The sequence below is a fragment of the Enhydra lutris genome, unplaced genomic scaffold, assembly GCF_002288905.1.
Source record: "Enhydra lutris kenyoni isolate GAN:26980312 unplaced genomic scaffold, ASM228890v2 scaffoldscaffold106, whole genome shotgun sequence".
Lineage (NCBI taxonomy): Eukaryota > Metazoa > Chordata > Mammalia > Carnivora > Mustelidae > Enhydra > Enhydra lutris.
Genome location: NW_019154190.1, coordinates 754,160 through 777,711, shown reverse-complemented (window position 1 = coordinate 777,711; position 23,552 = coordinate 754,160). Strand labels below are relative to the sequence as shown.

The 23,552-nt window shown below is 57.2% G+C and overlaps 1 protein-coding gene across 1 annotated transcript in view; it reads left to right on the top strand.

Annotated features, from left to right (window-relative positions):
- LOC111139417 (obscurin, cytoskeletal calmodulin and titin-interacting RhoGEF) overlaps positions 1-23,552 on the top strand; it is a 159,060-nt gene that overhangs the window by 111,263 nt on the left and 24,245 nt on the right. The window contains exons 77-89 of the mRNA XM_022491664.1: positions 198-319; positions 855-967; positions 1,114-1,282; positions 1,425-1,506; positions 2,365-2,565; positions 3,100-3,160; positions 3,589-3,666; positions 3,985-4,157; positions 4,267-4,293; positions 4,870-5,022; positions 5,116-5,161; positions 5,275-5,352; positions 5,795-6,893. Of these exons, the coding sequence (XP_022347372.1) occupies positions 198-319; positions 855-967; positions 1,114-1,282; positions 1,425-1,506; positions 2,365-2,565; positions 3,100-3,160; positions 3,589-3,666; positions 3,985-4,157; positions 4,267-4,293; positions 4,870-5,022; positions 5,116-5,161; positions 5,275-5,352; positions 5,795-6,893 (2,402 nt within the window). The remainder of the gene's footprint in view (positions 1-197; positions 320-854; positions 968-1,113; positions 1,283-1,424; positions 1,507-2,364; positions 2,566-3,099; positions 3,161-3,588; positions 3,667-3,984; positions 4,158-4,266; positions 4,294-4,869; positions 5,023-5,115; positions 5,162-5,274; positions 5,353-5,794; positions 6,894-23,552) is intronic.

Here is a 23,552-nt window from a genome sequence, read left to right as displayed (position 1 = left end):
TCAGAGTGAGGGGTATTGGTGGAACCCTCTCATCGCCCAGGGCTGGGTCCCCTCTGTGCACATTCCCTCCCAAAATGTCTGCTGCAGTCCAGGGAGGGGGAGGCAGGACGATGCCCCCATCTTATGGTGAGGCTTGGCCGCCTGCACTCCAGAAGGGTAGGAGAAGGGCAGACTGTCATTCGGCTCCATGACCACAGGATGGAAGGCACAGCCTGGCCAGGGGCAGGTGCGGTGCCGCTATGGGACATCCACAGCCAAGTGTTCATGGAGACCACCCACAGGACATACGTGTACCAGGCCAGCGATGCGGCTGCCACAAGTAGGTTACACCTGTGCTCCCCATGCCCTGGACTGGGGGAACACGTGTGCAGAGGAACCTGTGAAGCCACCTGGCCTGTCCCAGCCTTGCTGTGGCCAGAGGCCTCACTGCCCCTTTCCCTGCATTTGCTGGGAGGTACATCCATGGGAGGGGTGAGGTCTCTCCCCCTGGGGTGCTGACAGTAGGGAAACAGATGTTGAGTGCCGCTCTCCCCAGCAGGGGTGGACAGCGAAGGTCTAAGCAGGACAGACAGAGGTTAGACAGAAGGAAGCACTTCCTGGCCATCAGGGCCTGGGCAAAGTCAGGAGGGGGTTCTCCTCATTTCGGGGGCAGGTGGGCTCTGTTCCCGGGGGGACTATCTCAGGGCCTGGCTGCCCACCTGGGGTGTCAGGACAGGCCCAGGATCAACGCTGGTCCATGAGGGGTCTGTGACTGCAAGCGCCAGCTTGATGAATCCATGCTGGAGGGGCCATCATGGGCAGGGCGAGAAGCACAGCTTGGCCCCCCCCCTCACAGGCTTCCTCCTGCACTCCAGGGCCCCCATCCATGCAGGTCACCATCGAAGATGTGCAGGCACAGAGGGGCAGCACAGCCCAGTTCCAGGCGGTCATTGAGGGCAACCCGCAGCCGGTGGTGACCTGGTACCGGGTAGGGACAGGTGCTGTGTGGGGGGCTGGGCTTGGGGACTGTGTGGCATTCCCATCTGACGGCAAGACACTCATGAGGGCGGGAGAGGCTGACTTGCAAGGGACCCAGGGTGGGCTGATGGCCGCCCCACCCTTCTATGCCCCCAGGATGATGCCCAGCTGTTGGACGGCGCCCGGCTGAGCCAGCAGCAGGACGGGACCACCTACTCCCTGGTGCTGAGGGACGTGACCCAGCACGATGCCGGTGTCTACACATGCCTGGCCCGCAACGCTGGCGGCCAGGTGCTATGTAAAGCAGAGCTGGTAGTCCACGGGGGTGAGTCGGGCGTCCCTCCCAGAACCGGAGTGTCTGCTGCTCGCGGGCACAGGGTGGGTGGGTGGCCTCTCACAGGCTCCAGCACAAGGCGAGATGGCCATCTTTACCAAAACCAAAACCAGAGGCTTCCCGCTCCTTGCAGGAGACGGCGAGCTGGAGTCGGAGAAGCAAAGTTATCGAAGGAAACTGCACTCTTTCTACGAGGTCAAGGAGGAAATTGGAAGGTATGGTCCAGAAAGCCAGCCCCAGGCGCCCCTGCCTCCCCCTGGAAGCCGCGCCCCATCCCCGCCTCTCGGAGTCCCTACCCCGAGTCCCCGCCCCCATCCCCGCCTCCCAGAGTCCCTCCCTCAGACCCCGCCCCAGCCCCGACTCCCGGAGTCTCTCACTGATACCCCGCCCCTCAGCCCTGCCTCCCTGACACCCCGCCCCTCAGTCCCACCTCCCCGAGTCCCCACCCCAGCCCCGCCTCCCAGAATCACTACCCCGAGTCCCCGCCCCGGCCCCGCCTCCCAGAGTTCCTACCCTGAGTCTGTGCCCCCAGCCTCACCTCCCGGAATCCCTACCCCCAAGTCTTAGCCCCCAAGACCCGCCTCCCGGAGTCTCTACCCCGAGTCCCCGCCCCAACCCCGCCTCCCGGAATCACCACCCTGAGTCCGTGCGCCCAGCCTCGCCTCCTGGAGACCCTACCCCCAAGTCTTAGCACCCCCAGACCCGCCTCCCGGAGTCCCTACCCCCGAGTCTTAGATTCCCCCCCCAGACCCGCCTCCCGGAGTCTCTACCCATCAAGTTCCCGACTCTCAGCCCCGCCTCTCGGAGTCCCTACCCGGAGTCTCGGCCCCTCAGCCCTGCCTCCCCGAGTCCCTTCCCCCGAGTCCCCGTCCCCAGCCCCGCCTCCCAGAGTCCCTACCCCCGAGTCCCCGCCCACAGTCCCGCCTCCCGGAGTCCCTACCCCGAGTCCCCGCCCCGGGAGCCCAGGGTTCCCAGAAGCACCGCCCCGAGAAGCCACCTTCCCTGAAGGACTCCTCCAGCCCTGAATCCTGGGAGCCTGGCACCGGTGCCCAGCGTGGCTCCCCTCCTCCCAGGGGCGTGTTCGGCTTCGTGAAGAGGGTGCAACACAAGGGAAACCAGATGTTCTGCGCAGCCAAGTTCATCCCCCTGCGGAGCAGGACGCGCACACAGGCGTATCGCGAACGGGACATCCTGGCCACGCTGAGCCACCCTCTGGTCACCGGGCTGCTGGACCAGTTTGAGACCCGGAAGACCCTGATCCTTGTGCTGGAGCTGTATCCCGCCCTCAGCCGGAGAGAGTGCGGAGAGGGGCGCGCCCTGGGCAGCCAGGGGTTTGAGCCACCACCCCTCCCCCCCACCCCCGCCTGTTGTTCTGGTGTCTCTGCACCCGGCACCTTCCTGGCAGATATGGTTCCGTGGGCCCGGAATGTGGGCAGGGCTGTGTCCACAGGGTCCAGCACATGCCTTCAGTGGGCTCCTGTCATGCTCCACGTGGCCTCTCTAGCAGGGAAGTCCCACTTGAGTGGTTGCCCTCAGCCCTAATGCCCTAAAGGGTCCTTGGGCTGCCCATCCAGGCTCCAGGGAGGGCCACATGTGCTATGCGCTCCCCTCCTACTCTGCTGCTGCCGCCCACGGATGTCAGCCCCTCTTCTCGGGCCCTCTTCTGTCCCTCCTGCCCTCCTCAACTGGAGCCCCTGCCTCCCCAGCATGGCCCCCATCCCTACCCCCACCCCAAGAAAAGACTTGCCAAAGGTGTGTGGGGCTGGGTGGGTTCCAGACGCCAGAGCTTTCCTTGATCTGAGCCCCAGATGCTCGTCAGAGGAGCTACTAGACCGTCTGTTCAAGAAGAATGTGGTGACAGAGGCTGAGGTGACCAGCTGCCTCCTGCTCCCCATGCCAGCACAGGCCCCCAGCACTCCCCAGCTCAGAGAGCTTCTGAGGTGCCCCAGGGCTCCTGGGGTGTGGCAGCTCCTCAGGAGCTCTCCCCAAGCCCTCCCATATCCTCCCCCTCCCTGATGGGCCCTCCCAGACCCTACCTCGCCTGAGGCTGTCCTATCCTGGGCTTGAGACACAGTGCTTCCTGCTGTGGCCAGGCTGATCCATGGCTGGGCTGGAGGAATCCTCTGGCCTTGGGGACCAGGGGGATCTGGGAGGCTGTGCACATAGCTGCCCCGTGGGACCATCCCAAGCTCAGAGCTGGAGGGAAGAGGAGGCTTTGCAGTTGGGAGTGGGACACGCAAGGAAGTGGAGGAGGACATGGGGGATGGCTCCCACCTGAGCCCTGGCCTTGGCTGTAGGTCAAGGTCTACGTCCAGCAGCTGGTTGAGGGGCTGCAATATCTGCATAGCCAGAGTGTTCTCCACCTGGACATAAAGGTATGTGGCCCCTTTGGGGTCCCCAGGGACCTGGGAGGACAGGTGGGAGCCTGGAGCCTGCTGGCTGCAGGGGTGGCGGGGGGGGGGCAGGTAGTCAGGCCGACCTCCTCTAGATTCCATTAGCACCTGTTGCCTCTGGGGATGGGGAGCTCTTTCTGGCGGGGTGCAGCTGGGATAAATTGGAGCATGTCCCCAAATGGAGCTGAAATCCCCCCAGGACAGCCCACAGTTCCACACTGTGGGGTCCCATCACAGCCCTGAGTGCTCCCTGTCACCTCCCTGGCCATGGCCTCACCCCTCCCTGACTCTCCCTAACAGCCCCCCAACATCCTGATGGTGCACCCTGCTCGGGAAGACATTAAAATCTGCGATTTTGGCTTTGCCCAAAAAATCACCCCAGGAGAGCCACAGTACAGCAAGTACGGCTCCCCAGAATTTGTGTCCCCAGAGATCATTGAGCAGACCCCTGTGAGCGAAGCCTCCGACATCTGGTGAGCTCTCAGGCCAGCAGGTCCCCCACACACGCTCCCTGCCCTCTCCTCCTGCCCCTGCACCCCACAACCCTGAGCACATCCTTTGACTGTGGTTTTGTTCCTGCAGGGCCATGGGGGTCATCTCCTACCTCAGGTGAGCAGCCCCCTGCCTCTGTCCACCATCTCCTCCTCCAAAGCCAGCTCCAGCGCTCTCCCAGCCCCTGCATCAGGCCCATGGGAGGCCGTGAGCACTACTGGCTCCTCCCCAGAAAAAGACCCAGGACCCAAAGGGCAGCTATTATGGGAACCAGTGGTCAGCCAACTGATAAGTGGTTCCTGCTGAGCTCTCCTCGTACACACCCTGTCCCAGAGGAGCTCTGCCTAGTCAGTGGGCAAAGCAGTGCACTGTGTCCCTAAAGGGTCTGGGTAGTTTGTGGAAGTCCCCTCATAACAGTTACTGCTGCCCTGGGGATGCTGCCAGTGTAGATGGCACCTGGATCCCAAGCTAAGGCTGGGTACGTACTCCAGGCTGACCCTTGATCCATGTCCCAGGCTGAACCTGGATCTCTGGGCGGATCTCAGACCATTGTGGGGATTCTCAGGGCTGGATGGCAGTGGCACTGTGACTGTCCCCAGGCAAGGCTGGGGGCTCCCTTGTCCTGGCCACCTGCCCCCTATAGATCCAGAAGACCAGGTCACACCTGAAGGCAAGGCGTGTCTGTGCTTTTAGCCTGACCTGCTCATCCCCATTCGCTGGTGAGAGTGACCGAGCCACCCTCCTGAACATTCTGGAGGGGCGGGTGTCCTGGAGCAGCCCGGCAGCTGCCCACCTCAGTGATGATGCCCGGAACTTCATCAAGGCTGCCCTGCAGAGGGCTCCTGAGTGAGTGCACAGCCCTTCCCCCACTCGGGGTTCCCCGAGGCCTGAGCCTGCAGCTGACCCTCTGCCTGACCCCTGGCCTTCCTGTCCTCCTAGGACTCGGCCCAGTGCAGCCAAGTGCCTCGCCCACCCCTGGTTCCAGGTGAGTAGGCTGAGCCCCAGCAGGCCTGCCCAGGGAGAGAAACGGAGGCCTGCGTGGGCCATTGGGTGCACCAGGGTCTCCCCTCACGGCCCCTCTCACCTGGGCCCCCTCAGAGGTCCGTGCCCGCGGAGGAGGCCCACTTCATCAACACCAAGCAGCTCAAGTTCCTGCTGGCCCGCAGCCGCTGGCAGGTGAGCGGCCAGCCTCCGGGAGTGGTGGGGCGGGGGCGGGGGCGGGGTGCGGGTAGGCGCGGAAGGCGGGGAGGGGAGAGCTGGGGTTGGGGGGAAGGGGACGGGAACCGCGAGGCGGGGTTAGAGGCAAGGAGGGGCCTGGAGGCCCGCCAGAGAATCCTGGCCCCAAGGAATGGCCGTGCGTCCCGGCGGGCCTGGGAAACGAGAAGCCTTGTTCACCCTTCGCTGGCGTGTGCGCTCTCTGGGCCATCGGGTCGGGGCGGGTCGAGGCGGAGGCACCTGCGACATCCCAGCAAAGGCAGGGGCGGAACGACACAGCAGTACAGCCTGAGGCTGGAGCTTGGCGCGCGCCCCAGCCCCTGGGTGCCCCTCTGGGCGCACCAGGAACGGGAAGGCGCGGGCACGCGGCTGACGCCCCCCTATCCCCTGCACCCTCCCCCAGCGCTCCCTGATGAGCTACAAGTCCATCCTGGTGATGCGCTCCATTCCGGAGCTGCTCCAGGGCCCGCCCGACAGCCCGTCCCTCGGGGTGGCCCGGCACCTGCGCGGCGACGCCAGCGCCTCGTCCAGCAGCTCGTCCTCTTCGTCTGACAACGAGCTGGCCCCCTTCGCCCGGGCCAGGTCGCTGCCGCCATCTCCCGTGACGCACTCGCCGCTGCTGCACCCGCGCGGCTTCCTGCGCCCGTCCGCCAGCCTCCCGGAGGAGACGGAGACTTGCGGGCCCGCCGCGGCCGCGCCTCCGCGCACGCCGCCCGTGGGCGCCCCGGGCTGCGTGCCCCGGCACAGCGTGGTCCGCAGCCTCTTCTACCAGCAGGCGGGCGAGGGCCCGGAGCGCGGAGGCCCTGCCTCCGGCGGCCGGCGACACCCGGCCCGGCGGCGGCACTTGCTCCAGGGCGGCTACTTCGCCTGCGCCCTGCCCGGCCTGCGCGAGCCGCTGCTGGAGCACCGCGCGCTGGAGGAGGAGGCCGCCCGGGAAGAGCAGGCCGCCCTGATGGCCAAAGCGCCCTCCTTCGAGACCGCCCTGCGGCTGCCGGGCTCCAGCGCCCGCGGGGCACCCGGCCGCAGCCGCTCCCTGGAGCTTGACCAGCCACAGGCCGCAAGCTCCTCCACGGAGGCCTGTGGCGGAGGGCAGTGCCCTGGCCCGGCCCTCTCGGGCCTCCAGGCGGGCTCAGGGGAGGGCTGGCCAGGAGGGGTCACCTGCGCCAGGGAGATGGAGCATCTGGAGGGATCCCAGCAGGGGCCGCGACTGTTAAAGTCCGTCGGTGGCGACCTGGGGTCCACTCGGCAAGAGGGGTCCTGTCAGGACAGCTGTGGGGGGCAGCCCGCCCCTTCCTTTCATCCCTTGGAAGGCTGTGCCCCCCATAAGACTGTTACACCACAACCTTCTGGCTCCTTCCCTTCAAAGCAGTGCACTGGTGACTTGGCACACTTGAGCTCCTTCCTCTCTGGGGAGCTAACAGCCCCCGTCTCCCCAGCCCAAGAAAGCCCCCAGCCAGGCTCTAAGAAGGGACCAGAGCACACTCCTCTCCCTGGGAGGCCGAGTCTTCCTAGCGCCCCAGCACTGGCCTCCCCAGTGGGCACGGAGCCTGGCCCCTTACAGGACGCGGAGGGCCTGGCCGTGGAGCTGGAGGACGCATCAGAGGTCGAGCCCAGCCCACAGCGGCCTCAGGAGCAGGCCACCACACGGAAGTTCTCCGTGGGGGCGCAACGTGGGGGCTATGCAGGAGTGGCAGGCTATGGCACCTTTGCCTTTGGCGGGGACGCGGGGGGCATGCTGGGGCAGGGCCCCCTGTGGGCCAGGATGGCCTGGGCCACCTCTCAGTCCTCTGAGGAGCACGACGATGCTGGGGCCCAGAGCCTGGCACCCCAGGCCAGCGCGGCACCCCCTCCTGAGGGCAGTGGGACAGCCCTAAGGGCCTCCCCGGAGCTGAGCACATGGGAGGACTTCGGTGGGGGCTCCCAGGTGTCCCTGGTACAGATCCAAGACCTGTCTGGGGACTCGGAAGGGGCCGACACGGTGTCCCTGGACATCTCAGAGGTGGAGCCTGCCTATCTCAACCTGTCTGACCTCTACGACATCAAGTATCTGCCCTTCGAGTTCATGATCTTCAGGAAAGTCCCCAAGCCTGTGCAGCCAGAGCCCCCACCGTCCCCTGAGTCTGAGGCCGGGGAGGAGCTGGCGGAGTTCCCGGAGGCTGGGTGGCTTTGGCCGGGTGCACTGGGCCCACCGGCCAGCTTGCAGATCACAGAGGAGCCAGAGGACATGGAGACCCTGCTCAGGGAGACTGTGGGCAGTAGGAAGCGCAAGTGGTCACCCCCCTCGGGTGGCCTCTTCCACTTCCCAGGGAGGCACACGCTGCTGGAGGAACCCGTGGAGCTGGGTCTGCGCCAGAGGGTGAGGGCCTCTGTGGCCCACATCTCCCGCCTGCTGAAGGGCAGGCCTGAAGGTGACTCCCGCACCCTCACCCACTGCCCTCCGCCCTGGCAGGGGCACCTCACCTCCCTTGCTCAGAGGGGCTGGGGTGACACAAGGGCCCCTCTACTCCAGGGTCCCGCCTCCCCTTGCAACACACAGGGGCTGCTGTTCCAGAGGTCACCCACGTGGCCTCACCCTCTCCCCAAGTGCATCTGAAGCCCAGTGCGGGGACCTCAGGAGGCTTGGAGATCCCTCTACGGAGAGGATCCAAGCATGACAGCCCTGCCTGCCCCGTCGCTGCCCCTGGGGCCCTTGCAAGATAACTGACCCTGATGGGTCAAGAGGGGGTGGTCTCTGCCACAGATGAGCTCCTTTGCCACAAAAGCCTCTGGGATCTTCTGCCACGTGGGAATCCCACAGTGCATGGCTCTGAGGTCTTCCTCCTGTGCTCCCAAGGGAGCTGGGCTCCTCAGGTGACTTCCAGAGGCCTCTTCCTCCCTGCAGGTCTGGAGAAAGAGAGCCCCCCCAGGAAGAAGGCAGGCCTGGCTTCCTTCCGGTTGGGCCTGAAGAATAGGGACCGAGGTGGGTGCCCTTCCCAGGAGCTGAGCCATACTGCAGCCTAGGGGATCTGATTGTGGGGGAAGGCAACCCCTTCCTGGGCCCAGACCGGTAGAGGGGGCAAGCTGACATCCACAGGGGCTGGAAACTAGATTACTGTGGCTCGAGCAGTTGCAGTACCCAGCATTGGGGGAGTCCTGGAGGACTTCTGGAGGAGAGGTGCTACTTGAAGATGAGCTGAGCAGGCATGGGCTTCCCCAGGATCCCCCTCTTGGGGGTCCAGGGTGTATTCTCAGGTTGGGGATCACTTTTGAAAGCCTGCCTGCCTCCTTTCCCATGCCCTAGTGCCATCATTTCTAAGGGAGCTAGCAGACGAAACAGTGGTCCTGGGCCAGTCCGTGACTCTGGCCTGCCAAGTGTCAGCCCAGCCAGCTGTACAGGCCACCTGGACCAAAGGTAAGGAGGTGTTCTGCGGCTGGGGGGCAGGAAGGCAGGGGTATTCCTTGGGGGCACTGCTCTCATCATACGGAGAGAGACGGGCCCCAAGAGGGCAGGGGTCTCAAGGCAGGGTGCCTCTTTGAGCCGCTCCCCAGGCCTGCTCTGTCCTGCTGCAGACGGGGCAACCCTGGAGAGCACCAGCCGCATCCTCATCTCCTCCACACTCAAGAACTTCCAGCTTCTGACCATCCTGGTGGTGAAGGCCGAGGACCTGGGGGTGTACACGTGCAGTGTGAGCAACACGCTGGGGACAGTGGCCACCACGGCTGTCCTCCGGAAGGCAGGTGAGTGGACTGCACGAGACCCCTCTGCGGGGATGGGGCAGGGACTGACCCCAATGGGGGGCTTCTGGAGAACCTGGAGACCACCTGTCACTTGGTGAGTTGGTTCCTGCAGGTCTCCTTCACTGAGGAGGCCCACAGAATGGGATGCCTACCCTCCGGTCATCCCCGTTGGGGTTGCAGAAGCCCTAGGTCCTCCCTGTAGAGTGGGACCCCCAGGAGGGGGAGCAGAGGAGGCAGAACAGGGGCTGTGAGACTAGCTTGATTCCCACAGTGGCCTACCACCCAGTGTCCTTCAAGGCTGCTGGATGAAGCTGAGTGCCTGGGACAGGCCCCTCTGATGGGATTCTGCAGCTGGCAGAGGGCCATCAGTTAGGGCCACTCTGTGGGGCTGCTGAGCTACCCTGGTGGGAGGGGAGCCTGGTGGGGCAGACACCAACCGAGGCCTCCACCAGAGGAGGCACTGGGCCCCTTTAGCAGTGGGTGCTGGAAGGGGACCTGCATGAATGGGGCCAGAGGATGGTGGGCTCAGGGACCTGGCAGCAGGTGCAGGAGGGTGAGGCAGGGCTGGCTGGGCTCCACACGGCGGTGGGGAGTCATGGGGAGCCCCCTTCAGACTGTGGACCATGGGCCCGCAGAGCGCCCCTCGTCTTCTCCACGCCCGGACATCGGGGAGGTGTATGCCGACGGGGTGCTGCTGGTCTGGAAGCCTGTGGAGTCCTACGGGCCTGTGACATACATTGTGCAGTGCAGCCTGGAAGGTAGGAGCCCTCCCGAGGCAGCCCTGGGGTCGGCAGGGGGTGCCCCTCTGTGCTCCCTTGGGGAAGGGTCTCTCGCCCCCAGACTCTGGCTGTCCCTCACCCACCCCTGTGTGGCCCAGGCGGCAGCTGGAGCACACTGGCTTCTGACGTCTTTGACTGCTGCCACCTCGCCACCAAGCTTTCCAGGGGTGGCGTGTACACTTTCCGGACGGCCTGTGTCAGCAAGGCAGGCATGGGACCCTACAGCAGCCCCTCAGAGGAGGTCCTCCTGGGAGGGCCCAGCCACCTGGGTGAGCCGCTCTGCAAGGCCTGGGGGGCCTTGCAGTAGTGGGGTGCCCTGCAACCTCATTGGTCACAAGCACCGACTGGGATGGCTTGTCCTAACTGGTAGGCCCCTGCCCCCAAATGGCCCAAGGGAAGTGAGATCAAAGTGTGGGGGTTGGGAGGCCTGGGAAGGGGTATGGGAGACCATGCTGGGGGGACCTGGAGCTGTAGGGGTGCCTCCCGGTCACTGGCTCGTCCCCCACAGCCTCGGAGGAAGAGAGTCGTGTCCTGCCGCCAGCGCAGTCCCTCCCCAGCTCGCAGACCTTCGCCTTCCAGACGCAGATTCGAAGGTGCCACAGCCCGTCGCCCACTGGCTTTGCCGGCTCCCCGCCCCCACCCCAGCCTCCCTCCCCACTCCTCACATCCACACAAGCTTGGAGCGGAGCATCTGCGCCCTCCTCCCCAAGGCTCGCTGGGTTGGCTCTTCTGACCCCGGGAAGAAGGGCGCGTTAGGGAGTCTTCACAAGCCCGGCCGGGGCTTCCTCTCCCAGGGGCCGCTTCAGCGTGGTGCGGCAGTGCCGGGAGAAGGCCAGCGGACGCTCGCTGGCCGCGAAGATCGTGCCCTACCGCCCCGAGGACAGGACTACCGTGCTGCGCGAATACGAAGCCCTCAAGAGCCTGCGTCACCCGCACCTGGCCCAGCTACACGCCGCCTACCTCAGCCCCCGGCACCTGGTTCTCATCTTGGAGCTGTGCTCAGGACCCGAGCTGCTGCCCTGCCTAGCGGAGAGGTGAGGCCCGGCCTAAAGGCGGGCCCCGGGCGGGGCGGTACTTGCGCCGGGGGGAAGAGTTGGCTCACCGTGCGGACCAGCTCACACCTCCCCGCCCACCTCCCAGCCCCGCCTCCACCGGTCAGCCCCGGTCTCGGAGCTAAGCAGACCCTCCCCAGCCCACAAAAAGGCCCAGTATCCCCGCGCTCCCTCTGCCGTGGATGGAGCCGAGCCCCCTCCCCGTGCGCCCCCAGGGCCTGCTACTCGGAATCGGAGGTGAAGGACTACCTGTGGCAGATGCTGAGCGCCGCCCAGTACCTGCACGCCCAGCGCATTCTGCATTTGGACCTCAGGTCCGAGAACATGATCGTCACCGAGTACAACTTACTCAAGGTCGTCGACCTGGGCAACGCCCAAAACCTCGCCCAGGAGAGGGTCCAGCCCTCCGAGAGATTCAAAGACTACGTGGAGACCATGGGTGCGCAGGGAGCAGGCGCCAACCTGACCTGGGGGGGAAGGGTGGGCCCGGAGGAAGCCCCGCCCCCGGTCCTGGCTGCCTCCGCATTGCACCGCACACACCCAGCCTCTCCCTTGTGCGCTCTCTTGTGTCCGCCCCCAGCTCCTGAGCTCCTGGAGGGTCAGGGTGCCGTCCCGCAGACAGACATCTGGGCCATAGGCGTGACAGCCTTCATCATGTGAGTCCCCCAAGCGCAGGGGCGGGAGACTGGGGATCCATCCAGGGTGCCCGCGGAGCCCCCGTGGGGCTTCCGTCCGAGGGCGACCTCAGGTCTCGTGTCTTCCCATACGTGTGAGGATGATCTCAGATCCCCGTGCCGCCCCATCCATCGAGGGTGACCCCAGAGCCCCCGGTGCCCCCGCACGCCCACCCGAGGGTGACCTGAGTCCCCTGACCCCCGCGCGCGTAGGTTGAGCGCGGAGTACCCCGTGAGCGGTGAAGGGACACGTGACATGCAGAAAAGCCTTCGCAAGGGGCTAGTCCGTTTGAGTCGCTGCTATGCGGGGCTGTCTGGCGGCGCCGTGGGTTTTCTCCGGAGCGCTTTGTGCGTTCACCCGTGGTAAGGCAGTCCAACCCCCTCCACCTGTCCCGGCCTGCCTGTCCCACTTGCTGCCTCCCTTCCCCAACGGGCCCCAGCTCCGAGAACGCAGCCGACACCTTTGCCCTCCCTCCAGGGGCCGGCCTTGCGCGTCCAGCTGCTTGCAGTGCCCGTGGCTAACGGAGGAGGGCCCTGCGGGCTTCCAGCCCGCGGCCGTGACCTTCCTAACTGCGCGCTTGCGCGCCTTCGTGCGCGAGCGAGAGAAGAGGCGGGCGCTGTTGTACAAGAAACACAACCTGGCCCAGGTTCACTGAGCACCTGGCCTGGCAGAGAGGATGTGTGTGTGTGGGGAGGGTGGGGAGGTCGCCCTCCTGGGCTTCACCCCCTAGTGTTCCCTCTAGGACTTGCTGTATACACACCGACACACCAATAAAAAGCAGAACCGGATGGTGTTATCTGCTTGTTTGTTTTGTTCAGGGAAGGAGGTGAGGGTCCTGCCACCTCTCCTGGGGCTCCTGGATGCTCAGAGGTGCGTCGGCCTGGGCCCCATGGTCACCTCCCTGCCCTGGTGTGGCCTCCAAGAAAGGCCATGGCAGCCCTTTCTCTGTCTGAAGCAGAAAGGAGCATGGCGAGGGACCAGCCAGGCCACCTGGAGGGAGGCAGGGGTGGACTCCTGTACCAAAAGGTCGTAGAAGCTGAGGAAGGATCCTGAACCCCAGCCCCTCTGGCCCCTGCCTCCCTCCAGCTTCTGCTAATGATCTGACTACTCTCACAAGGGAAATCTCATTTGGAAAGAATTTGTCCTTCCGACATTGCATGAACACTCGCTGTCTTGTTTCATCTCTACTGGTTCTATTAAGTCTAGTTTCCGTTAGAAATGGCCTCCTGCCAGTAGACCCTTCTGGGACACGAGCACTGTGCCCAGGGACCATCTCTGAGGCCTCTGGGAGGGTCCCTCCACAGTTCTGTGGCTCTGATGATGCTTGTTGGGACGCCGGGTGAACAAAGTTTTGGTCTTAGCCCTCATGGTTTGCATCAGAGACTGCTGCTTCCTCTCCATCATGTGTTCACCAGCCCCAGCTGGCCAGGTGCCCATGGAGCCTGGCTCTGGCCATGGGGACCCAGGTGAGACCACGCAACCTGGCCTCTGAGGCCGCATTTTTTTTCTCTTCAATATTTTGAGAGAGTGTGTGAGAGTGAGAGAGAGCATGAGAGGGGAGAAAGAGGGAGAAGCAGACCCCTGCTGAGTAGACAGCCCGGTGCCGGTGCCGGGGTGGGGGGCAGACACGCCCGCTGAGCAGAGGAGGGCATTCCAGCTGCTCTCTGGCCTCCTCCGACGCTCAGGTATTGCACAGCAGGGCGGAAAGGCCAGCTGCCTACTGGTCTTCTGTGACACCCTCCCAGCAGGGATGGGTTTGGGGTAGCGCATTTCCACCTGGCAAGGGCCAGAGTCTGGGATAGTTAAGTTTTCTGTGCTGGGCATGGAGCCTGCTTAAGGTTCTCTCCCTCTCCTTCTGCCCCTTCCTACCCTCTCAAAAAAGAAAAAAATTTTTTTTTGAGTCTGGTGTCTTACTGACTGGACCAGCTAGCCACTCCTTCCTTATTAATTGAATTTTGCATTTTAATAACCATGGACAGAAAGGTAGATATGTTCCAGTATTCTTCCTGTAATCCTCCTTTCCTCTAGTTCTTGGTTCTCATCTATGTTTTGTTTCATGTTCCCTAACTGACATGTTTGCTATTATATTGTTTATCTCGGGGAAAAAAATATGACCCTTTTCATCTAAAAGCATTTTGTGACTCCTCCCACTTTCCTATTTCCTGGGTAGGTGTCAGTTACTCAGGCTCCCACAGCAAAATATCACAGATGAGCTGAAGGCTTAACTGATGGAGGCCCCCCAGGTGCTCCTCCACAGAGAAAATTTCTTTCTTCTTAACCATGACATCTGTTTCCCACCGTTCTGGAGGCTGGATGTCAGCATGGCCGGGTTCTGGCAAGTTCTGACTTCTTGGCTCACAGACGGCTGCCTTCCTGTTGACCCATGCGTGGTGGAGACAAAGCTAGAGCTCTGGTCTCTTCCTCCTCCTATATGGACATTAATCCTACGGGGTGCCCCATGATCTCACGTCAGCCCGATCACCTCCTATGGGCCCCCTCCTAACACCATCACCGTGGGCTCAGGGTTTCCTTGTATGCATCTGGAGGGTGGAAGGCAAACGTTCAGTCCAGAACAGCAGAATTCATCACGTTACCCCTGTGGATTTCGGTGTGTGTCTTGGAAATCCCTCTGCATGTTCACCTTGCTGTGGGGGGGTGGTGTGCTGAGAAGCACACACCTGCGTCCGGTAAAAGCTGTCCCAAAGCCACAGTCTTGCTGGTTCTTCTTTTTTGTTTTTCCTGTGGTTCTTTCCACAGAGGAAAAAAAAAAAAACAAGATTGTATTTATTTGAGAGAGAAAGAAAGTGAGAGAGCATGAGTGGGAGAGAGGGAGAAGCAGGCTCCCCATGGAGCAGGGAGCCCAATGCAGGGCTAGACCCCAGGACCCTGGGATCATGACCTGAGCTGAAGGCTTAACTGATAGAGGTCCCCCAGGTGCTCCTCCACAGAGAAAAATTTCTTTCTTCTTATACCTAAATCATTATCTTCCCCTCTTACTTATATACTTAACTTTTTCATGCCATACATGAGCCAAGATGCATGTTTTTTGTGCCCTGGACTTTACCTGTGCCTGAATTCTAGATGGGCAGACCTCCAGATGCTCATTTTTATTTTGCTAAAAATAAGAGGCCCCGAAAGCAGTGCCTATGTTAAGCCCCAGCTCCCCAAACCCAGACATGTTCATGACAATTTCAGCTCTTCCAGAAATGGAATCTTACACTAATTGGTCAGGAATTAGCTGCTCAGCCCTGGTGAGGAAATTGGCCTGGCAGACCCCTGCCATCCCCTCCCTGCAGGAAAGTAACCTTATAATAACTAGCCGCGTTTCCCTGCATGACTCCCTTCTACCTACAGAAGTCTTTCATTTGGTACAGCACCTTGGCAAGACTTTTAATCTGCTAGATTGGGTGCTGCCTGGATCAATGTTTGCCCAAACACTTTCCAAAACTTTTTTATTTGCCTCTGTTTATCAATCAACAGTTCAATGAACAACCATATATTTGTATATACGTGTGTTGATTGGATTACAAGATATATTGATGAATACTCAATTGCAATCTGTGTCAATTTATGCCTATATCTGTATCGACTTATCTATCCACAGTATTTCTTCTGTGTCCGTCTGTGTCTATATGTATCTACCCACATACACGTTGATCTTAATTCTGTAGCAATATGTATATAAACACAAGCCTGGTCCTTGTGGCAGCCAGCCCCACCTAGGGGCTGCCCTGGATGACCTCATCAAGATCATGCAGACAAAATATGTATGTATAACATACGTATTGACCGAAATGAAGTATCTGGCCTCCAATGCTGAGAGCCATTCCAGGCAATGGAGACACAGCTGTGAGAAAACCTACCCCAAACCAATCTCAGAGTGATTGTGTTTCTGTCTTCCAGCATGTTGGGTTTGACCTCCTGTCCCTGGAAGGTTCCAGGCTTGGACAGGAGTAGGCTGAGACCTGGCCAGACTGCAGAGGTGGGTTTGGGAGGACCTTCTGGTGTATCCTGGGCATGAATGGGAGTGCTGGGCACCTCTCATGGGTAGGGGGCAAGTGTGCCTGGCTGTGACTCAGCCATCCCCCTGACATTGAAGGGAGAAGCAGGGTGAGAAGGCTGAGTTTTGACCCAGTGGAGAGGGCTCAGTGCCACCTGGAAAGTCACCCCGGGGCACACATGGTAGATGTAGCTGATCTCTGTCCCTGGGTCCTGGCACAGTTTCAAAGCCCTTGAAGTTCCCCAAGTGATAGGAGCCTCTGTGGGTTGCTAATTAGGTGACCCTGCTGGCCCTACACAGCTCAGGATGGGGACTGTTTCTTTAAAAAGATCAGGCGTGGTGAGGAGAGGGTTGAAACCTTGACCTCTGAGCCCAGACATCCTGGGAGGGGAGGAACTGTAGACAAAGAAATCATATGACCTGTGAGTTACTCAATTGCTATGAATTTGGCCTGAAGTAAATGCCCTGGGTATCCACTCGAGTGCCAAGTGGTGGGATGATGGCCTGAGGAAGCAGACACCCACCGAGGGAATAGTGAGCCTCCCCAGGGTCTGAACCTGAGGGTTCTCCGAGACTGTGGCCTTCGATGCAGAGAGGATGGTCCTGATCTGGATTCCTGTATGCAGACGCACACTGGCAAGAGCCAGTGCAATCCAGCTGGGCACCGATGCACGGAAATGATGGTAAATGATAGCAAATCACAGCCTTGTATGATTCGGTGTCACGGTGAACAAATTACTCATGCAAATGTGATATGTTATAACTTCGCACAGAGGAGGCAGAAAATGACGGAAATCAAAGGCAAAATGGAAAAACAAAACAAAACAAAAATAAAACAAAACAAAACAAACAAAAGGCAAAATGGATGTGTTGGAAATCCAAGTAGGAGATTTTAATACTCTGTGTTTAGAAACAGCTAGCAACTGGGAAGTTTTAGAATACATCCTCAGTAATTTCTGCATTAAATAGGAACACCAAAATGATAGTTAATTTTAAAGAGGCATCTTGGGTGCTTGGGTGGCTCAGTTGCTTAAGCATCTGCCTTTGGCTCAGATCATGATTCCAGGGTCCTGGGATCAAGCCTCACATTGGGCTCCCTGCTCAGCAGGGAGCCTGTTTCTCTCTCTCCCTCTGCAGCTCCCCCTGCGTGTGCTTTCTCTGGTGTCAAATAAAGAAATAAATAAAAATACAGAGGCATCTTGAGGAGGAGGCATGGAGCCTGGCAGCCAAGGATGTTCTTTTCTTCCCTGACCCTACGAGCTGTCAGGTGAACACTGCAGAAAATTATTCATTCTGGTTATATTCTTTGTTAAAATGGGCATGGAACTCCTGTAGAATATAGAACGCCAAATACAGCTTTAGGTACTCTTTTGCCCACAGTATACAAACTATTGTTATCTCATGGTAGCTTGGAAACAATCAGTGTCCAGAATACAGAACCATGGGGTTTCTCCCAAGACTGTGTGTTCTGCAGCTGGGGTTCACGTGCCTTTTGCACAAGTCCCCCGATGCTCACGTGTACTTGGGGCTCCTGGCCCCTTGGACTTGACTGACAGTTACAACAGCTCACTAGTTAGATGATAGATAGATAATAGAGATCAACTGATAGACCAGATAGCTAGATTGGTAAATACATATAGACTAGATAGATCAATAAATAGGCAGATAGATAGGTACATATGATAGATGATAGATAGATAGATAGATAGATAAGATAGATGGATGAGATAGGTAGATAAATGACAGGTAGGTATTGGAGAGTATAGGTAGATTACAGATAGATAGATTAGACCAATTAATCAGTAGACAAGATAGATTAGATCAATCAATAGGTTAGATTGATCAATTGATCTGTCAGTAGATGGTCTGCAAACTCCTGATTCAGAAAACTGAGACTCTGGAGCAAGTTACAGCAGGCATGCTTTTTCACAGCAGAATTCCTAAGGAAGTCAGGGGATCCCAGGGCAAAATCAAAAACAGAGGGCACCAAGGCTGAACGTGGCACCTGGATACCTATTTCAATCATGGTCATGGTTCAGGGCAGGCAGGTAGGTGAGCAGACAGAGACCTCCCACTGAAATGGAGACATTCAGTTTTACCCTATTTGCATAGGACTGGGCAGCCAAGAACCAAGACCAGGCAAATAGGAGTGCGGACTAAATGATGGGAAAAAGACAGTTTCTTCAATGGATTGTGTTGGGAAAACTGGACAGCAGCATGCCAAAGAGAGAAACAGCACTTCTTTCTCATACCATGCACAAAAATAAACTCCAAATGGATCAAAGACCTAAATGTGAGATGTAAAACCATAAAAATCCTGGAAGAAAACACAAGCAGTAATTTCTTTGACATAAGCCATGGAAACATTTCTCTAGATATGTCTTGTAAGGCAAGGGAAACAAAATAAAAATAAACTATTAGGACTATGTCAAAGTAGAAAGCTATTGCACAATGAAGGAGATGGTCAACACAATGAAAATGTTACCTAGTAAAGGTATCTGCAAATGACATATCCAAGAAGGAATTAATATCCAAAATATATAAAGAAGTTATAAAACTCAACACTGAAAAGCAAATAGTCCATTCAAGAATGGTCAGAGGACCTGAATAGACATTTCTCCAAAGAAGACATCCATGTGGCCAAAAGACACATGAAAAGATCTCAACATCACTCATCATCAGGGAAATGCAAACCAAAACTATAATGTACTACCACCTCACACCTGTCAGAATGGGTGGAATTGGGGTGGCTCATTTGGTCAAACACCTGCCCCCGGCTCAGGTCATGATCTCAGGGTCCTGGGATCAAGCCCCATGTTGGACCCCCTGCTCAATGAGGAGCCTGCTTCTCTTGCTCCCTCTGCCTTTCCCCCTGCTATTGCTCTCCCAGTCAAATAAATAAATAAATAAATAAATAAATAAATAAATAAGACAAGAAATAAGAAGTCTTGATGAGGATATGGGGGAAAGGAATTCTCTCACACTGTTGGTGGGAAGGCAAACTGGTGCAGCCACTGTAGAAAACAGTATGGAATTTCCTCAAAAAGTTAAGAGTAGAATTACTGTATAATCCATACACCCATTACTGGGTATTTACCCAAAGAAAACAAAAACACTGATCCCAAAAGTTATGCACACCCTTTGTTTATTGCAGATTATTTACGATAACCTAGCTATGGAAGCAAGCCAGGTGTTCAACTACTGATGAAAGGGTAAAGAAGATGTAGTCTGAAATTAGAAACTACATTGAGACAAATGAAAACACAATATTCCAGAACATATGGGATTCAGCAAAAGCAGTGCTAAGAGGGAAGTTTATAGTAGTAAATACCAAGAGAAAAAAAAAATCAGATAAATAATCCAACTCTATGCCTTAAGGAACTAGAAAAAGAAGAATGCATTAACTCAAAGTTAACAGAAGAAAGATAACATTTGAGGAAAAATTAATGAATAATAGAAAACTATAGAAAAATCATTGAAACTAAGAGTTTTTTAAAAAAAAGTAAACAAAATTGACAAACTAGATAATCTAGAATAACTGAAAAAAAAGGGAGAAGACTCAAATAACAGAAATGAGAAAAGAAAAACATTACAATTGATACCACAAGAATAATAAGGATCAGAAGAACCTATTGTGAACAATGGATGCCAATAAACTGGATAATCCAGAAGAAATGTGTAAATTCTTACAACTATAAAGCCTAGCAAGATTGAATCATTTAGAAATAAAAATTCTGAGCACATCTCTAACTCATAAAGATATTTAGCCAGGAACTTTCCCAACAAAGAAAAATTAAGACCAAATGGCTTCAGTGTAGGATTTCATCAAGCATTTAAAGAAGATTTAAGGAGGAGGGGCAAGATGGCAGAGAAGTAGGAGACCCTGTTCCAACTGGGCCCCTGAAGTGAGCTAAATATCTACCAGAACACTCTGAACACCCATGAAATCAGCCTGAGATGTAAGATTATACACTTCTGGATCTCTACAGGGGCAGGAGATCCTCAGTGGAGAGGTACAGTGGAGTGAGAGCTCTCAGAGTGATATCAGAGGGGATATCAGAAGGGGGAGGGAGCCACCGGAAGTGACCCATTGGAAAGTAATACCCCAATACGAAAGTGCCCTGTGCTTGAGGACCAGCATTAACTTGGAGTCTGGTTAAAAGCACTGAAAAAGAACAAAAGAGCTTAAGGGGCAACTGGTGGAAATGGGTGGTCATGGGCACAGGCCTAAGCCCATGGACGCAGGACAGTCACCGCCAGGGACCAGCCGTGCCACAGAGAGTGTGGCAGAGCTTCCAGTGTCTGGTCCCTGAGCCCCTGGCTGCGGCTTGCGCCACTGCTTGGCTGGGCGCACCACCACCCGTGCTGGAGTCTTATGTGAGCGCCAGCAGGCACTTTTTAGTACACTGGCCTTCTGCCACTGCCCAAGGGTCTGAATGCTCCCAGCTGACACCTGGGAGAACCCAGCTGATCTCTGGTGGGGATCCCTCTGCCCACAGCCATCTGTGACCTGGTGTCTGAGTGCACCCTGTGTGGGCCTGTACCCCAGACAGCAGTCCCAGCAAGAGGACTCACTGGAAGTGGGCTCCCTGGACCAATATCGCTCACGGTTTTAGTGGCACAGGGGTGCAGAGACAAGCAGGTGCCTTGGATGACCAGTGAGATGGTGGCTGGGGGCACTGGTGAGCAGAGTTTGCAGAGGGGGACTCTGTGTTCTGGACCACCCAGAGGGGAGCAGACTGAGGCTTCTCTCTGAGACGGAGGTCTGGGTGCAGACAGTTTGTTTTCCACTAAACCTCAGAAAAGCCACAAAAAGCCAACAAAGAACAAAAATCTCCAGAGAACTAAAGGCTGAAAAATGGGTTTCCACAGAGCGCAGCCCCTTAATAACTTGCAGGACAACTCAACCCAAGCAAGACTGATAGGAGAACAGTGTAGTAGCCACACCCCCTGCCCCACTTCCAGAAGACAAGCCAAAAGAATGAGAGGACAACCACTGTAGGATCCCATATAACTGTAAAATCCCAACATCAGGGGAAAACAAAATATGAAGCTCCTGGTATTGCCCTAAAACCTGTATATTTCATAGGTACAACCTTTTTTTTTTTTAATCCATTCTCATGATTCCTGTTCTTTTAATCTTTTTAACCTACCTACTATTACAACTAGAGGTTTAATACAATATATTCCATAATAACTTTTTAACTTGAACTTTTTTGAGACATGTACCTGTGTTTTTCTTTTTCTTTTCTATTTTTTAAATATAGATATAAGCTTCAAGGTAATCCTCCTTCCCTAATCAACACTACCCCTATATATAAACCAGTTTTAATCTCCCTTTGTCTCTGGAAAGTTGAGTCCTTTAACAAAGATATCAAATACTCCTAGGAAGAATCAAAATAACCTCGTTGCCCACACTGAGGATTTATAACACCCTCCCACCTTTTCCTTCTGTCAGTGTTTCTGTGTATTTGTTTTTGTTCTGGTATTACATAAATCTTATACTTGGGGTTCATTTTGGCTGGGTTCTTTTTTTTTCTTGTCATTTACTTTTGTCAGTCTTTCTGTTTGTCCGTTTTTGTTTATATACCTTATAAATCTTACTTTTGGGGGTCATTCTGGCTGGGTATTTTCTTTCTCTCTCTTTCTTTTTTCTTTCTTTTTGGTGGTGACTTCCAATGGCTCCTAAGTGTTCCAGGGTGCACCTTGCCTGGATCGTGGTTGATACATTCTACTATACACACCCTCAACCACCTCTCACCAAAATGACTAGGAGGAGGAACACCAAACAGAAGAAAAATTCAGAGACTGTGCCCTCTCCATCAGAACTATTGGATATGGTCATAAACAGTATGTTGGAAAGGGAATTCAGGGTAACAATTATCCAGGCAATGGCTAAGTTGGAGAAAACCATTAGGAACAACATAGAATCTCTAAGGGCAGAAGTGAGAGCCACGGGGGGGGGGGGGGGAGAAGGGATGGGGTGTCTTCTGGCCCAGACCCTCTCCCTGGGGTTCTCATGCAAGGTGGTGAGCCGTCGGATGGGGTGTCTTCTGGCCCAGACCCTCTCCCTGGGGTTCCCATGCAAGGTGGTGAGCCGTCGGATGGGGTGTCTTCTGGCCCAGACCCTCTCCCTGGGGTTCTCATGCAAGGTGGTGACCTGTTGGATGGGGTGTCTTCTGGCCCAGATCCTCTCTCTGGGGTTCCCATGCAAGGTGGTGAGCCATTGGATGGGCATCTGCTGGCCCAGAGCCTCTCTCTGGGGTTTCCAGTCATCCGAAGGAATCCTTCCCTTGCTTTTGGTGCCTGGCCTTTCACCCAGGTGCTGGCCATCCTGTCCACTGCCCAACGGGGTTGGGGACAGCTCTCTGTTTTCACCCAGCATGGGCTCTGGGATTTGTCAGGAAGCCAGCCAACCTTGGGTGTGTTCTGAGGAGAGAGCGTGTCCACCAGGGCACCATCCACAAAACTGTCCTTGAGCCCACTTCTTGGTACCCAGACTGCAGCCGCCTGCCACACTTCCTCCATCCACAGGCAGCAACGGGAAGTGGGGTTTACTGCCCAGCGGACCCCGCGGTGTGGTCAGTGAGTCTGTCACTGAGTCCCAGGGACCCATGCATGTCCTGTTACCTGGCCCATGGGGCCTTCTGCTTATTTACCTCCTTTTTTCCTGGAATACCATGTCCGTGATGGTGTCCCTTCCTCGTCGCTGAAGTGTTTCCATGCTTACAAACCCACGAGCCAGCCAGAGGCAGACAGAAAACGCAAGACCTTGGGGTTGCAGGGTTGGTCTCAGAGAAAGCAGAACACCCCTGTCCACATGTTCAGGGTGAGGTGTCCCCTGCAGATGGTGGGTTGCCCCACAGGAGAGGAACCACGAGTTTCAGGAGATGCTGGGCTTCCATGAGGCTGCCAACACGCCTGCTCACGCTCTCCTGAAACGGGGTCCCTTGAAAGAAAGTGCATGCCAAGGGTTCTGTGAGTCGGGACATGGCTTGGGGACCATTGTAATGGAGCAGCTGCATTTGGCACAGACAGGGCTGTGGGAAGGTGTCCACCTGTAAAGTCTAGGTATCTGTGGAGGACAGGGTTCTTCCCAGGGAAGACACTCGTCTGCCTGCCCACCACCCAGGAGAGAACTGTTTTTTGGCTGGAGATGTTTGGTGGTGAGGGACACGAGCAGTATCTGAGTGTGTCTGCAGTGGCCAGGTGACCAAGGTTCTGTGTGTCCTCTGTGGTGTCTGGTCCCTTTGCCTGGACCCCGCCTCCAGCTGTGAGCCTACTTTCTGCGGCCACATGGTGAGCAGAGGTCTGGGGAATGGGATGGGGCTCTGGGTCAGTGTGGCCAGCGGGGCTCCCCACCAGGGGTCTGAGGTCCAGGGGTGGCCCCCCAGCACTGCCCCATGACTGTGACCTCCAGGCAGGCCAGCCTCCTGTCCCCAGCAGGGTCCCTTCTATGACGGCACTGCCTTTCTTTGCAGATGGGAAGCCAGTGGAGGTGGATCCACACCACATCCTCATCGAAGACCCTGACGGCTCCTGTGCCCTTATCCTGGACAACCTGACCGGCATGGATTCGGGCCAGTACATGTGCTTTGCAGCCAGCACTGCCGGCAATGCTAGCACACTGGGCAAAATCCTGGTGCAAGGTGAGCCCGCCCCAGGAGGGAGGCTGGAGGAGACAGCATCCGGACTCCACTGCACCTCGGTGGCCCATGGGGGGTGCAGGCCTGCGGGTGGGGGTAGGGTCCTGCTCTGTCATGGGGTCTCTCTGTATCTCTTTCCCTTGGCTTGCTCTGTGACACCACAGTACCCCCACGGTTCGTGAAGAAGGTCCAGGCCATTCCGTTTGTGGAGGGAGAGGACGTGCAGGTCACCTGCACTGTCGAAGGCGCCCCACACCCTCAGATCAGGTGGGCTGGGAGGCTTGCACCCGGG